The sequence below is a fragment of the Aethalodelphis obliquidens genome, unplaced genomic scaffold (assembly GCF_003676395.1).
Source record: "Aethalodelphis obliquidens isolate GAN/ISIS:26980383/991018 unplaced genomic scaffold, ASM367639v1 scaffold19, whole genome shotgun sequence".
NCBI lineage: Eukaryota > Metazoa > Chordata > Mammalia > Artiodactyla > Delphinidae > Aethalodelphis > Aethalodelphis obliquidens.
The window spans coordinates 16,636,694-16,653,497 of NW_020837963.1; the positions used below are offsets into that span (position 1 = coordinate 16,636,694).

General features: G+C 35.2%; 1 protein-coding gene across 4 annotated transcripts in view; it reads left to right on the forward strand.

Annotated features, from left to right (window-relative positions):
* RELCH (RAB11 binding and LisH domain, coiled-coil and HEAT repeat containing) overlaps positions 1–16,522 on the forward strand; it is a 120,785-nt gene extending 104,263 nt beyond the window's left edge. For 2 of the 4 annotated variants that reach the window (XM_027118691.1, XM_027118690.1), the window contains exons 27-30: positions 3,195–3,283; positions 7,868–7,938; positions 11,142–11,287; positions 16,382–16,522. In XM_027118691.1, the coding sequence (XP_026974492.1) occupies positions 3,195–3,283; positions 7,868–7,938; positions 11,142–11,287; positions 16,382–16,407 (332 nt within the window). In that variant the 3' untranslated portion in view covers positions 16,408–16,522. The remainder of the gene's footprint in view (positions 1–3,194; positions 3,284–7,867; positions 7,939–11,141; positions 11,288–16,381) is intronic. The other 2 variants (XM_027118693.1, XM_027118692.1) reach the window with 1 other exon arrangement.
* The last annotated feature ends 282 nt before the right edge of the window (positions 16,523–16,804 follow it).

Consider the following 16,804-nt stretch of genomic DNA (forward strand, 5'->3'; position numbering starts at 1 on the left):
TTTTATAATTAAAAGCAAAACTGTGACTAGAACGGTGAACTTTAGCTATCCTGTTAAATGTTCTCTTTAATATCCTTGGCCTAGTAAAATAAAAGTAAGAAGGAAGTAAAGATAAATATGGGCAGAATAAACTCTAGCTTTTAGGCTCTCCCATTAAAAGCCAGAATATTTCAAGAAAGGAGGAAATAAGAGATTGAAAAATGAGTGAACGGCTGAACACTTGAATATAACCGTAAAAATATGTGCTAGACAACATAATCAGAGAATTATGATTTTGACAGAAAAAAAAATGATGGTAGAGAAAGAAATGCAGAGCTGTCTGTTAAGGAGCTACTGGTCCTTTTAGAAATGTTAAAACTTGAAGTTCGATGTGTGGTTGAGAGCATTTCATTTTGGGACTCTGCTACAAATTGCCTATTCATGTGGCTGATATAAGCCACTTTCTTATACTATAGATCATAAAGTGGGCAGAGATACCATATTTTGATAATTTTGCCTCAACTAACCATATACCTTCTATAAGTTTAATTCCACTAAAAGCAGAACTTACTATCATTCCTGATTTATCTTGTTGGCATTTTCAACTTAGAGAAGATAGAGGAAGCAAAAAGAGGAAGTGATAATTCTGAATTAGCAAGAAAGGACTCTTTAGTAATGGAGAAGTGACAGGACCCTTACAAGAAAGTAATAATGGCATGTCAGAGTTTGGCATGTCAAAGAAAGAAAACATTGATACGCTTATACCTATTCCCTAAACTTTGCGAAAGTAAATGTTTACAAACTTAAGTGAAGAGTTGTGTGTAATCTTATATAGCAGAGTTTCTAAAGAAATATGCCTCAAGGAAAATGAGAAAGTCAAAAGATTAAAAATTTTAGCTCTGTTAATCTAATTTTCAAATGGACTAAGCAGTGGTTTCTGAAGAGCATAGAAGTCTGTATAGAAGGAATATTATTGTGTATTTAGGTATGTACAGAATATTACTAGAGAAAATACAGTAGAAAGTCTTTATAACAGCACAGTAAGGGGAAGAACCATCTTAACAATAGACCCTGTTCAAGTACTAAAAGCGTTAGTTCTCCGTGAGTCAGAACTTGTACTTGTGTCAACAGGGTGGTTATGGCCACTAATAAAATCACATTGTCCATATCTGTTCTGCTGTTCTATTGAATTACGAGCTGATAGAACACAAGAGTATTCCTTTCAGCACGACATCGTGTTTCAATAGGGACATAGGAAATCTATATAATTTAACATTTGGCATGGTATTAAGTCAAGAAATCATGTTTAAGAAAAATTTGAAGGAATTTAGAAATGTTTAACCTGGAAAAGAAATGGTTTAGGCATGAAAAGATAATTTGAGAATTATTTTAAAGGTTGTTATATAGAAAAAAGGTTAGGCACGCTTGTGTAACTAAAATGCAGAGCAAACACTAACAAGCAGAGGTCATGGAGAGGCCTATTGTGTTTATAAGAAAAACTTTCAAATTGAGCTCTCTAAAAATGCAGAGATCTGTCTTACAAAACTGAATGTCCTGTCATTGTTAGCAGTCAGAGGCTTTATGACCACCATTCACAGATGACGTAGAGGTGATTCCTAACGTCAGATAGGACTAAATGATCTCTAAGTTTCCATCCCCTAAGAAAGATTGTGGGGTTCCATGGGGGAAAAGGACCAAACAGTGGGTAGAGAGAGAGGAGAAGGAAAGTGTCTTCCCTCTTACCACCAAGTAAGGCCATTTTCAGTTTCTCAATCCATGCCCAGATTTCTCTAGATCAGAGACCTTTCTCTAATCCAAAGGTCACTCACAGATATATCTAGGTGATACTTTTCCTATACCCAGAAAATAAAACTACATAGCCATTAGGTTGTAGAACTTTGTATATCTATAGGGATTTGGTTCAACCAAATGATGTCTATATTTTTATAACTACCTATTTATAAGTCACTCAATTATAGGAGTTTTATTTACAACTAGTGTTTATTTATAACTATATTTTTAAGGCAGTAGTTATATGGATTTTTTTTTTACTTAATATAATTTATTATTTTTTTCAGAAAGACTAACTCATCTTCATAAAGGAACTCATTTACTGGCATTTTTCACTTTAATATGGTATAATATTAAATAAGAAATATTTTTAGATGGCTCACAACTATAATAGGTGAGAATGTGTCAGAAGCAATGTGAATAAACAAGGTGAATTGTTTGAGAAATGCATCTGCTTTCCTGACTCCTTTCAATGTCATATAATCAACTAAAACTCATATGGCTAGGAAATATAAGTAGTACTAAACTTATTACAGCAAAAGCTCTCTTGCCCAATTCAGTGAGGACCAGTGTGGGTCAGTTTAACAGAATGGTTAGAATAAGAAATCAGGAAAATGGTATATACCTAAGAGAACTTCTTTTAACTTAAACACATAAATGTCATTTCTTTTACCAAGCTTTTGATGTAGGACTGAGGCATTTCTTTTGTGTGTCTGCTGATTAGAATTAAACATCAGCTTTCTTAGGTGAACCACATTTGTAATATAATTGTCTATGAATTTTAGCTTAAGTTTCTTTAAAGAGAATCCAGAAACATTTCTGATACTGGGTACTGAATTTTTCTAGATTTTTATATTTTTCTTTATATTTAAATATGTATATATTTACAGTTGTCATATATATAATTAAGCAGCAATTTTTAAAATATCTTTATTGGAGTATAATTGCTTTACAATGTTGTGTTAGTTTCTGCTGTTTAACAAAGTGAATCAGCTATATGTATCCAAGCAGCAGTGTTTTAAGCAACTGGCCTTTATCAATTTTTTCTGAAACTTTCAACTTAGTTGTCATGGAAACATTAATTTTTTTACTTTTCATACTCATTTAAACATCCAATTAAATTTCATGATTTAATTTTCACCCTTATTATTTCATAACGTTTACATACCATGTAATTAAATTACGCGCTGTTACAATAATCAATGCCACTGACATAAGGAGATTTGTGGGAATAAACACAGTTGCCTCTTGACAAGTGACTAACTCAACAAATACAGATCGTGCTTGACAGAAGCCTGTTTGCTCTAAGTGATCAGCATGCCATAGGCAGCATTTAAGAGATCTGCTTCTTCTATATTCTTCTGTTGTTCTGTTGGACATACCAGTTTGTTTTTTTTTAATCTCCTTAACTACCTCATCTCAAGTCATTTCAGAGGATTTAATGGTTAATCACTTCTTACCTGGTCTCAGATGTTTACGAATTGACATGGAACATCTTTCTCCAGAGCATGAGGTAAGCTACTATCATGATTAAGCCACTGTGATTATCAGTGCCATGTTCATGTGTTTTAATATCTCCTATATAGACTTTGATTCTTCTCCATATGAGGTGTGATTATGATATGCTGTGCCTAATTTTTTAAAGTCTAGTTCAGCATCATTTTATGGATTTATTTACTAGCTATGAGATCTTAAGACACTCCTTCAACATCTTTGAGATTCTGTTTAATTCTCTAAAGTAGGAATAACGTACTGTCCTTCACTGAATATAGTTAGAATTTAGTAAGAGAGTGTATGTGAAATGCTTTTTATCTGTAAAATGCTGTACAGTATTATCTCTGACCATTAACTTTCTTAGAAGCAAAGTTTCTATTTTCTCTCTCCATTTCCTCATAACTCTTTTCATTCTATTTGTCTTCCTGTATTCTCCAAAACCCTGTTTGTCATTTATTTCCTATTCTATATCTTCAGCCTGTTTTTCTAGCAGCTTTTCTTTAAACTATTATTGTGTTTGACTCTTCTCTCCTAAACAAATCAAAACAAAAACAAAATCTTCCCTTCATCCCTCCCTCATATCTCTTTTTCCTCCCAGCAGTTTACACCCCCTCTCTCAACTTTCACACTGTCTGTTGGTACGTCGTATTCATTACCATCACAGTAATCCAACAAATCTTCTGTCTCTACGATCACTACTGATCAAAGTGCTGCACCGAAAGGACACTTTTCAGACCTGATAGGAGCATGCAGGAGTATGTAGCCTTTTCATCCATATCTTTGTCAACACTTGGTATTCTTAGACTTTTTAAATTCAGTAGATATAAAGTGGTATATCATTATGGTTTTCATTTGCATTTCCCTGATTATTGTCAAACTTGAGAATTATTTGTATGTTCACTAACATCAAAGCCTTTTTAGGTTTTTTGCCCATTTTTCCCACTTTGGGTTGTCTTTTTTCCTATTATTTCCTTGAAGTTTGTTATATAATTGGAATATCAGTATTCAGTCAGTTTTGTGTTTTATGAATATCTTTTTCCAATTTTTGATGTTTTTTCACATTTTTGGCCCATTTGAACACTGATTTTTAATTTTTTAATAGATTGATTGATCAGTTCCATGACATGATCTCCTATACTTTCTTCTTAAAATGTTTAAAGTTGTATTTTCACAATAAAATTCTTAATCCATCTAAAATTAGTTTTTACGTATGATGTGAGGTAGTGCTTAAGTTGCATTTTTTTCTATATGGATAACCAGTTGTCCCATTATTGTTTATTGAACAGTGCATCATGTCTATACTGATTGGCAGTGCCACCTCTATCATAGATGATGTTTCCTTGTATGCATGTGTCTGTTATTAGGGAACATTCTTTTCCACTGGTCTCTTTCTCAATTATTGTAACATTGATACCCTGTCTTCATTACGGTTGCCTTGTTAAAAAGTCCTAAAATCTAATAGGGCAAGTCCAGCACCCTGTCCTTTTTTAGAACTGTTCATGACCCTTAGCGTTTTTATGTAAATTTTAGGATTATTTTATGAGACTCCAAGAAAGATCTCATTGAGATTCTGATTGAAATTGAGTTGATTCTATAAATTAATTGGGAGAGGCATCAACTTCATGATTTTGAGTCTTCCTATCCAGAATATACTATATCTTATGTTTATTTAGATCTCCTTTAATGTCTTTTAATAAAGTTTTATAACTTTGTTTGAAAAAACTGTCACTTTATATCTATAATGTTACAATGCTACCTTTTTTAGGATTATATGGTTTTTAACCCTTTCTTGCTGATGTATAGAAACAATATAACTTTTGTATGTTGAACTTATGTCTGGCCAACCTGAGAAACTTTATTATTAATTCTAATAACAAAATGTCACTGGATTTTTTTATAAGTTTCAAGTGTAGAAAAGTCACCTGTAAATAATAGATTCTTGTGTAATACTTTTATTTTTTTCCCTTTTCCTTACTGTAGGATCTATTATATTGCTACCCCTCTTTTACTTCTGATATCAATTTGTTTCTTGCTTTCTTTTTAAAATACTTTTGATAGGGGTTTATCAATTTTATTAACTTTTTCAAATATTGAACTTTTGGCTGTGTTGACTTTTCTCTATGTGTTAGTTTCATTGATTTCTATTTTCATCTTTATTTCCTTCTGCTTTCTTTAGATTTGATTTTTTTTTCTGTTTTTCTAACTCCTTAAGGAGGAGACTTAGATTATTTACTTGTTAACTTTTCTTCTTTTCCGATACATAAATTTAAGCCTCTAAGCGCTCCTTTAGCCACATCCCTTTTACTGCATTGTAGCTTTGTTATCATTTAGTTCAAATTAGATTCTCATTTCCATTATATTTTTATTGATCCATGGATTTTTTTTCATAAGGTAAAGGTAGTTAATTTTATGAGTCAGTTCTCTTATATTTGTATTAGTTTTTTGTAATCTGCTTGTTCTATCAGCTATTGAAAGACATGTTAAAATTATGATTGTGAGTTGTGTCTTTCTCCTTTCAGTTTTCTCAATTTTTGCTTTGTATATTTTATAGATTCCCTTTATCAGCCTGAGGAAGTTCACTTTTTTTGCTAGTTGCTTGAGTATTTTTATCATGAAAGGGTGTTGAATATTGTCAAATGTTTTTTTCTGTGTCAGTTGAGATGATTACATGGTTGTGTTTTTTATTCTCTTACAATATTTTATATTAATGGATTTGTACATGTTAAAGCAACCTTTGCACTACTGCAATAAATCCCACTTGGTTATGGTATATAATTCCTTTTATATGAAGGTAGATTCAGTTTACTAGTATTCTGTTCAGGATTTTTGCATCGAAAATGAAGACTACTTGTAAAATAGAACAAATAAGAAGCCTTATTTTCACTACCTTCCATTAGTGTAGTGTGGGACTGAAAATAGGGGGAGGGTTAAAAGTTTTTGAAAGTATCAGACTCCCAGATTCCCTTTTGAACCTTGGTGGAAGACTGGAGCTTTCCTTTCTAGACTTGAGATATCAGGCCTAGCTGAGAGCAGGAATAAGGTGCTATAATGAAAGGAGGGAAATTAAGTCAAAGGTATAGTTAGTCATTAGAAACCTCATTACCTTTCTCCTTCTTAGCTCCAGGAATGGGGTGGCAGCCAGAATTATATTTGCAGGGAAAAAAAGATTGGCAGAAAGTTTGTGCCAGAGTCACCTTAAAGTGAATTTACTCATGCATGAAGAGATTCTAATCAACGTTTTAGTACCTCAGTCTTTAGTGGATATCCCAAGATCACCAACCATTTGAAAAAAGCCTCTGACATCAAAGACAGAGATGAAAATATACACACAAGAAAAAGGATACTGGAGGGAACGGACAATACAGGGAGCGGAAGAGAAAGTACAAAAACTCTCCCAAAAAAACACTGATGCAAAAGAAAAGAGCCAAACAAATGAAATCTGTAATGTGTCAGATGAGAGAGCGGGAAAACATTACAAAATCAAAAGTCTTTACCATAATCTGCAAGGCACTAGAGGACCCAGCTCCTTCCTCCTTACCTCCCGGGCCTCACCTTCTGCCTTCCCCCTTGCTCACTCTGCACCCACCACTCTGGCTTCCAGGCTTAGAATACAATAGACATACTCCCACCTGGAGTCTTTGCTCAGCCTCTAACCAGGGTCTCACACACTTACTCCTCATGTCCCTCAGGTTCTTGCTTAAATATCATCCTCTCCATGAAACCTGCTTAGAACACCTCCATGTAAATTGTAATATTCTTCACTTTGGCCTTCTATACCCCTTATCTCACTCAGTGTTCTTTCCAAAGCCCTTATCACTTTGTAATATACTATATGATTTACTTATTTTTTGTGTTTGTTGTCTATAACAAAGGAACATAAGCTCTCCACAAGGAGGGAATGTTGTCTATTTGCTGCATCCTCTGTGTCTAAAAACATGCCTAGCACGTAGAGGGTGACAATAAGTTTGTTGTCTAGTGACCTCCATGCACAAATATGGGCCAAGAAAATTCAGGAGGGCCATTTGGTTTCTGGTGTGGGTGCCAGCACTTGGGGCAGTAGCTTCCATCCCCCCACCCTTTCCATTACTCACTCAGTCTCCCCGCAAGAGTGATAGCAACTCTTAGACACCCATTGTCTCCCCAGTTTTAGTGACCACAGACCTATATCTGGTCTCTGCCCTAGACTTTAAAATAGAGCATCTTGCTTTTAGCAACCTGGAAAAAGAAAGGGACAAGGGACAGAACAGCTTTTACTGGGAAAATATGTCTGACCATGGTATGTGTATTTTTTAAATGTATGTAAATTTTACTTTTAACATTAGATAGTGGGGAAAGCTAAGGGAGAATGGAATCAGACTCAGAAGGAAGGTTAGTGAAAATCAAAGTAAATTATTAAGTTATACGATTGAGATCTTTTAAAGCTATTTCGGTACCTAGTCTAGCAATCCAATGTGAATTCCTTTAACTAAGTAACTGCCAAAATTTTCAATTTTTAGTTAACATATTAGCTTATGGGAATATTAAAAATTCAATTAAAAACTTTAAACCGTAGCATTTTACTATGTTAACAGTATTTCTCTAAAGTCGTTTTTTTTTAAATCAGGTTATTTTAACTTCCATGATAAAAGAATGTGAACAAAAAGTAGAGAACAAGACCGTCCAAGAGCCTCAAGGGTAAGACATTAATTCTTTTTTTAAGGCTTTAATTAACCTTAATTTCTCTATATAAATTTTCTTTAGGTGGGTGTAGTGTTTTATATTGTGTTATTTTGTAGTCATTAATTTGGAAGATAAGAAAATCCTTTAAAACAGCAGTTCTCTAATGCTAATCCATAAACCATCTGGGAAATATAAAATTCAGATCTCTATCTCATTCTCTGTGACCTCAGCATTCTGAGTCAGCCTAGGGATCTGTATATTTAAAAGCTTCCAACAAAAACACTAATTTGAAAAGATATATGCACCCCAATGTTCATAGCAGCCAGCATTATTTATAATTGCCAAGGTATGGAAGCAACCTAAGTGTCCATCAGCAGATGAATGGATAAAGAAGACGTGGTGTGTGTGTGTGCGCGCGCGCATGTATATATATATATATATATATATATATGTATATATATATATATGCGCACGCACACACACACACACACACACACATACATGCATACAGTAGAATACTACTCAGCCATAAAAAAGAATGCAATTTTGCGATATGCAACAACATGGATGGACTTGGAGGGTATTATGCTAAACAAAATAAGTCAGAGAAAGACAAATGCTGTATGATATCACTTATATGAAGAATCTAAAAAATACAACAAACTAGTGAATATAACAAAAAAGAAATAGACTCATAGACATAGAGAACAAACTAGTGGTTACCAGTGGGGAGAGGGAAGGAGGGAGGGGCAATATAGGAGTAGAGGATTAAGAGGTACAAAGTATTATGTATAAAATAAACTACAAGGATATATTGTACAACACAGGGAATATAGCCAATATTTTATAATAACTATAAATGGAGTATAACCTTTAAAAATTATGAATCATTATATTATAAACCTGTAACTTATATAAGATTGTATATCAGTTATACTTCAGTAAAATATAAAAATAAAATAAATACAAGCTTCCAAACAGATTCTGATAGGTAGCTGGTTTGGGAATCACTGGTGAACGTAGTTTGTAGAAATTTGTGAGAGGAGTTGTAAGATTTAACTTGATTCACTGCATAAAGGATTGTCAACCTGTGAATGTTCTAGTCCCATGCTTCTAACCAAACTAATTAGAATTCAAAGATTCAGTGAAATTAAAATATGAACATAGATGTGAAAGAATAAAGTTGGGCATTTCAGGACAGGAAGTAATTTACAAGTAGTCTGTGTGTACTCTAACTCTTTCTGAAGTAACCTTGACCAGTTGATCTTAAATGGACTCTGTTAGGCATGAAAAGCTCAACGGTGTTTCCTTTATAAAACTGACTACCAGGAATAAGTGTTTCATCTTGTCAGGCTAGGTACACAGAAACACACTCCCCCACACCCACAACCCCAACACACACACACACACACACACACACACACACACAGTCTTTTGCCTTTTACTATGAGTCAGAACTCTTGCTTTAGTCTCCTAGAATGGTGGGAGCTCTTCTATCATTTTAGCCATGGAAAGTTACAAAACAATAGACATACTTTGATAGGTTTGTATTCTGAACACAAAATCCATAAAGTTAACATTAAAGCAAATAATTCTGTTCATTTGTTGTACATTAAATATTAAAATTATTTGGTGCCTTATTAGTTTAAGATGTAAAAGGTTTTAGACCAAAACTGAGAAAAATTATATGTGAAATACATTCTAAATGAAATTTCATGAATTATCATGCAGGAATTTTACAAGAAAGAAATCTCTTTGTAACTTTCTAAGATTGCTTTGGTTACATGACCTTCCTTTTTAAGGAAAAAAAAAGTTCACATTTATAATCATATTTTCCCATGTTATTCAAATCCTCTATATTATCATTTATTTTTTAACTTCTTTTAAAATTTATTTTTTTATACAGCAGGTCCTTATTAGTCATCCATTTTATACATATCAGTGTATACATGTCAATCCCAATATCCCAATTCATCACACCACCACCCACACGTGCCTCTGCTTTCCCCCCTTGGTGTCCATATATTTGTTCTCTACTCTGCGTCTCAATTTCTGCCCTGCAAACCGGTTCATCTGTACCATTTTTCTAGATTCCACATATATGTGTTAATATACGGTATTTGTTTTTTTCTTTCTGACTTATTTCACTCTGTAGGACAGTCTCTAGATCCATCCACATCTCTACAAATGACCCAATTTTGTTCCTTTTTATGGCTGAATAATACTCCATTGTATATATGTACCACATCTTCTTTATCCATTCATCTGTTGATGGACACTTAGGTTGCTTCCATGTCCTGGCTATTGTAAATGTTATTCAAATCCTCTATATTAACATTTTTTTTTAAACTCTTACTGTAGAGAATTTCAAATTAACACAAAAATAAACATGGTATAATGATTTCCCATGTACTCATCACTCAGCTTCAACAATTATCAACTCATAGTCAATTTTATTTCATCTATAGCCAACTCTTCTCCCCTCCCATATTCTGATATACATCTCTAAAAGATAAGTGCTATTTTTTTAAACATAAACACAGTATCATCACACCATAACAACTCCTTAATATCATTTATTATCTGGCCTTTGTTCAAATTTCTAATGTTTCGTAAATGTCATTATTGATTTGTTGTTCGTTTTTTCCCTACAGTTTGTTTCCTTGAGTCAGGATCCAACATTCCATATATTATAAGTGGTTAATATGTTTCTTGAATCTCTTTTAATTCAGAGGTTCCCCCTTGTATCTCTTTTTTTCTCCATACAATTTACTTGTTGAAGGAACTGAGTCATTTGTCCTATAGAGGTTCCCACAGTCCAAATCTTGCTAATTGCATTTCCCTTGTGTGGTTCAAAATGTTCCTCTGTATTTCCCATAAATTTACTAGTTGGATCTAGATCTAGAGATGTAATCAGGTTTGGGGCATGTTTTTTATTTGCCAAGACTTCTACATAGGAGGAGGTGTGTTTTCATTGGGAGGCAGGTAATGTCTGCTTCTCTCTTTTTTTGGTGATGTTAACATCTATTAATGATGAATGCCAGATCCGTTAATTCATTAGCAATTACAAAATGTATTACTCTATCATTCCTTCTTCATTTGTCAGCTAGAATTCTTCAGAAAGAAAACCGTCCCCCATATGTGCTATTTTTACCAAGTTATACCGTTTATATAGTAAAGACAAGATAAATGTTCAATTCTTTCTCTTTATGTACCAGTTTCCAAAGTAATGAACTGATCCACCCTCCAACCGGAGGCAAAAGAAAAGAGAAAAGGGATTACATGCAGAAATATCAGCACTGTGCAAAGGACAAAAGTTTCAGAAAAGCATATTTGGGAACTGTAATTAAAGCTACAGCACAGAGTATGTACGGGAGAACAATAGAGATAAGTCTATAAAGGTAGACGGGCACCATTAATAAAGAACTTTGTATGCTACATGAGAGGTTTGGACTTATCCTGTGGCCAGGAGTCAACAAACTTTCTCTGTAAAGACAGTAAATATTTTAAGCTTTGCAATTCATATGGTCTCTGTTACAAGTACACAATTGAACTCTGCTATTGTAGCAGTAAGCAGCCATTGACAATATGGAAATGTATGGCTATGGCTGCATTCCAATAAAACTTTATTTACAAAAACAGGCAGCAGACTGGATTTGGCCTGTGACCCTTAGTTTACCAGCCCTTAGTAACTTTGCTTCTCAGGCCTTAGGGTCCATCAGAATCACCTGGAAATTTTTGGGTGCCATCTCCAGAGTTTTTGATTCAGAAGATCTGGGATGGAGCCTGAGAATTTGAATTGCAACAAATTCCCAGGTGATGTTAATACTCTGGGTCCAGGAGCCACACTTTGAGAACCACTGCTTTGGAAGCCATGCTCTAGTGAATACAAGCAACAGAGAAGCAGGTGGAACAGAAAGCTACTGTAGTAACCCATGATGAAGGCAGGTATGGGCATGGATGGGCAGGTAATAATAAGATACACTCATGAACCAGACACCATTCTCAGCATTTTTCATATATTTGCTAATAATTTATCATAATAACCCTATGAAGTAGATACTATTACTATTCCCATTTTACAGATGACACAGAGGTTAGGTAACTTGCTCAAAGGCCACCTAGCTACTAAGTGGAGGAACCAGAATTCAAACCCAGGCATTGTGGTTCTTGAGACCATGGTCTTAACCACCATGTTTTACTGCCTATATGTAACAGTGAGTATGAGAATAAGATGGACTCAAGATATATTCAAATGTGAACTCAGTTTAACATGGCAACAGGTTAGAGTAAGAGAGAACTAGAATCTAATAAGAATTCCCAGATTGAATGATGGCACCGTACAACCAAATGGAACTGTTCTGAAGAGGAATATTTAAAATTTGAGGTACAGGAAGAAAAACACTATAAGCAGTTTTTGAGATTTAGGAACCATTAGGATATAGGTGGTAATTAAAGGCTTAGGTAAGGACTAGAGGTGGATAGATGATATCACTTGGAAAGGGAGCTCAGACCTGGAATTAGACCAACATTTAAAATGCAGCGTTTAAGGGACTTCCCTGGTGGTGCAGTGGTTAAGAATCCACCTGCCGATACAGGGGACACGGGTTCGAGCCCTGGTCCGGGAAGATCCCACATGCCGGGAGCAACTAAGCCCGTGCGCCACAACTACTGAGCCTGTGCTCTAGATCCCAAGAGCCACAACTACTGAAGCCCGCACACCTAGAGCCCATGAGCCCATGCTCCACAACAACAGAAGCCACTGTAAGGAGAAGCCCGCGCACCGCAACGAAGAGTAGCCCCTGCTTGCCACAACTAGAGAAAGCCCACACGCAGCAACGAAGACCCAATGCAGCCAAAAATAAATAAATAAAATAAATAATTTTTTTTTGAAAGTGCAGCATTTACAAGAAGCTTAACTGAGAAATAGGAGGCAAATCAGAGTGGTGTCAAAAAATCAAATAGGGGTTTCAAAGAGAAGGAATAGTGATCTTTGATTTGCAAGATATAGTGATGTGGAGAGAGAGAGAACTATTCTAGGACATAAATAATTTTAAAGATAGGCCAGAAGTAAGAGATTCTGTAGATTCAGAATCAATAAGAAATGACAGCTGGTTGGCTATGAGTTGCAAAGGAAAGATCTGAGAATCCCTTGAAAGCCTGCAGTAAGAAGACATTACAAGGCAGCCCATTTCATTTTCAACAACTCTGTTTTTAAAATATTCCTTTCTCATCCTGAGTTAAAGTCTCCCTTCCTATAACATCTACTCTCTATACCAAGTTTTCATCATTTGGCGGAGGGGTCAGAGTCAGACCCTTTTGTCTAACTGATAAAAATGTAAACTCTTTCTTCAGAAAAAAAAAAAAAAAAGCCATAATGTAATGGTTCTTCACTAGAAAGCTTTGTAAAATACATACGTGGGTCCCCTACCCCAGATGGAAAAAATCCGAATCACTGGGGTTACGTCTAGGTGTCCACATTTCAAAAAGTTCCCCCAGGTAATTGTGATGTGCATCAGTAGAGCTCTATGGATATATACAGCTGTGCAGATATATATTATATATCTCATTTTTCATGAGGAACACAGAGAGGTATCTTAAGTCTCCTAAATCTTCTCTTCTCCAAACCAAACGTTCTTCATTCCTTTCACTTTTATCTCTTATGGTTTCCAGACTCCTTAGCATCATTGTTGCACTCTTCTTAGAATATCATTAACACTTGATGGGGGACTTCCCTGGTGGCGCACACTCCCAGGGAAGCATTCTCCCAATGCAGGGGACCCGAGTTCGATTCCTGGTCAGGGAACTGGATCCCACACGCATGCCACAACTAAGAGTTTGCATGCCACAGCTAAAGAGCTGGCGAGCCGCAACTAAGGAGCCCACCTGCCGCAACTGAGACCCAGTGCAACCAAATAAATAAATATTTTTTTAAAAAAGACTTCATGGTATCTCAAGTATTATCTGAGCCATGTATCCTGTTTTTGTAGATACAAACTAAAATCATACTTATCTTTTACTTAACATTGTTTCCTACAGAAAAAAAACAGTACTATAAACCTAGAATGTTAAGGAAAGGCATCATGGAAAAGATAGGGCTTGAGCTGGGAATTAAAAGATGGCTAGACACGAGATAAAAGAAGAAACATTTAAGTTGAGAATGGTTTGAACAATTAGACTAGGCAGACCTGACTCAAGGGGGTCTAGAAGTTAAGTAGTGATGGTTGGTTAAACACACACACACACACACACATAAGAATTAGATTGCTGTGTTTCTTGAATGCCATGCATATTTTATCTTGTAGGTAGTAAGTGACCACTGAAGATTTTGAGAAGGGGTGTGATATAAAGAAGTGATTATTTAAGAGGTGAATCTGACTAATGCAAGGATGCCAGATCTAAAACTTTTGGAATAATTCAGTTGTAAAGTATTGGCATTAGAAATAAAAGTAAACAATAGAGAAGATGTTGTAGAATAGAGTCACAAGATTTGATGATAGTTTGAAATGGAGAGCCATTATATTCACTGTTGGGAAGAGAGGAAAAGGATACAACCACTGGCAAGTAAAGAAATAAAAGTGAGTGATAAAAACTCTCCAGAAAATGTGCATAGAGGGAACCTACCTCAACATAATAAGGGCCATATGTGACAAACCCACAGCAAGCCTCATACTCAACGGTGAAAAACTGAAATCATTTCCACTAAGATCAGGAACAAGACAAGGATGTTCACTCTAGCCACGGCAATCAGGGAAGAAAAAGAAATAAAAGGAATACGGATTGGAAAAGAAGTAAAACTGTCGTTGTTTGCAGATGACATGATACTATACATAGAAAATCCTAAAGATGCCACCAGAAAACTACTAGAACTAATCAATGAATTTGGTAAATTTGCAGGATACAAAATTAATGCACAGAAATCTCTGGCATTCCTATACACCAACAATGAAAAATCAGAAAGAAATGAAGGAAACACTCCCATTTACCATCGCAACAAAAAGCATGACATACCTAGGAATAAAGCTGCCTAAGGAGGTGAAAGACTTGTACTCAGAAATAAAAGTGGGGAGTTATTTCTAAAGTTAGGGTATGAAAAAAAAACTTGAGACATTGGCTTTATGTAGCAAACAGTGGTAATGTGGGACTGGCCCTCAGGAAAAATGTTGTGATTCAATAAATATTTTTGAGTCATCCTATGGAGATGTTACTTAAAACTTATAGAATGAGTAAGTTTTGTAATTGAAGAACTAGAGCCAAATGCTGAGCCTCATGGAGGATTACTTTGTGGGAAGAGGAAAAGCAGCAAGAGCGGGGTATTCAGAGCACGTAGGGTCAGACCAGGTTGATGTACTGGCAGGAGGGCAATGGGAAGAAGAGACTTTCAGGATGGGCATCGTGGTCGGGTATTTAACTGAGTAACTCAGCACACACCTTTAAAGACCACATAGAACCAGAGGTCTTAGGTAGCAGCACATACTTCATGTGTAGATTTAACAGACGTCTGTTGAGCTCCTGTACGTCACTCGCCACTCATTGTCTTTGACATGTTCAAACATATTCTCTTACTTAGTCCTCAAGATATTTTGCAGTAACAGTTGCAAAATTTTACAGAGGAGGAAACTGAATCACAGTGATTTAAAGCATCTTGGCCAAAGCCACAAGGCCAATAAGCTGGATTACTGAATCCATTATAGCACAATTGTTGGATCACTGAAAAATTGTCCTTTATCAATACTCTGTTCAGTAATATGATAAACCAGCTGTGTTTAGTAGTCATTTAAATTGTGCTTACTTCCTACACAGAAGGTTGGTCAAAAAGAAAGGAAAAGATTTGACACTGTCCATCAAAACTAGTGCAATTGGCAATTGAGGACATGTTTCTTCTCCCCAACCCTGCCCCCCTAAAAAAGTAATATGTCCTAGGATTGTTTAAAGACCTCACTGAGATTTCCTTTACTCATCTGTGAAAATAGGGGTAATATCTATCTCCCAGGGTTGCTGTAAGAATTAAATGAAGTAATGCTGATAATAAGAAGAATAACTAACAGTTAGAGCATGGTATTACGTGCCTGGCACTGCTAATAAGCACTTTACACTCGTATAATCCTAAATAGCCCTGTGAGGTAGGTACTAGAATTATCTCCATTTTATAGATGAGGAAACAGAGACTAAATAACTCGCCCAAAGTCACACAGCTGGTAAATGACAGAACCGAGATTCAGTCTCATTCCACACTTTCTCCTAATCACTATACCATACTGCTTCCTTTAAAAAAACAATGAACATGAAAGCTGCTAACCTATTATGGTACCAAAAAACTCTACTCCATAAATACTAGTTTCCCTTTTGTGATACCAGTTCAGAATGCATTTATTAATGTTATACTACTAAAGAAATGAAAAAATAGATATTTTAGTTTTTTAATTGCTTTACACGAATTTCAAAATTTCTTTCCTAGCTCAATGTCAATTGCTGCAAGCTTAGTGAGTGAAGATACAAAGACCAAGTTTTTGAACAAAATGGGCCAGTTGACAACATCAGGTGCCATGTTGGCCAATGTGTTTCAGAGAAAGAAGTAAAAGCAGGAAGGAAGCCCCCAGTAAACACTAAATGGACCTCAAGCAGACTGGTTCCTTGTACTTGAAGTACTTGCCTTTTTTTATTTCTTTTTTATGTTCTTGCATTATAATTTTATCTTAACCTCCAAAGATATTTGCATTGCACTGCTTTTGATTATTGCTGTATATCTGTTAATTTTGGAGTTACAACTGTGGTGATAAAAAATTGAGTTGATAGTCTGTACCAAGTCCCTCCTCTATGTTCTTGTCTTTCAGAATAATTTTATATATATATATATATATATATATATATATATATATAT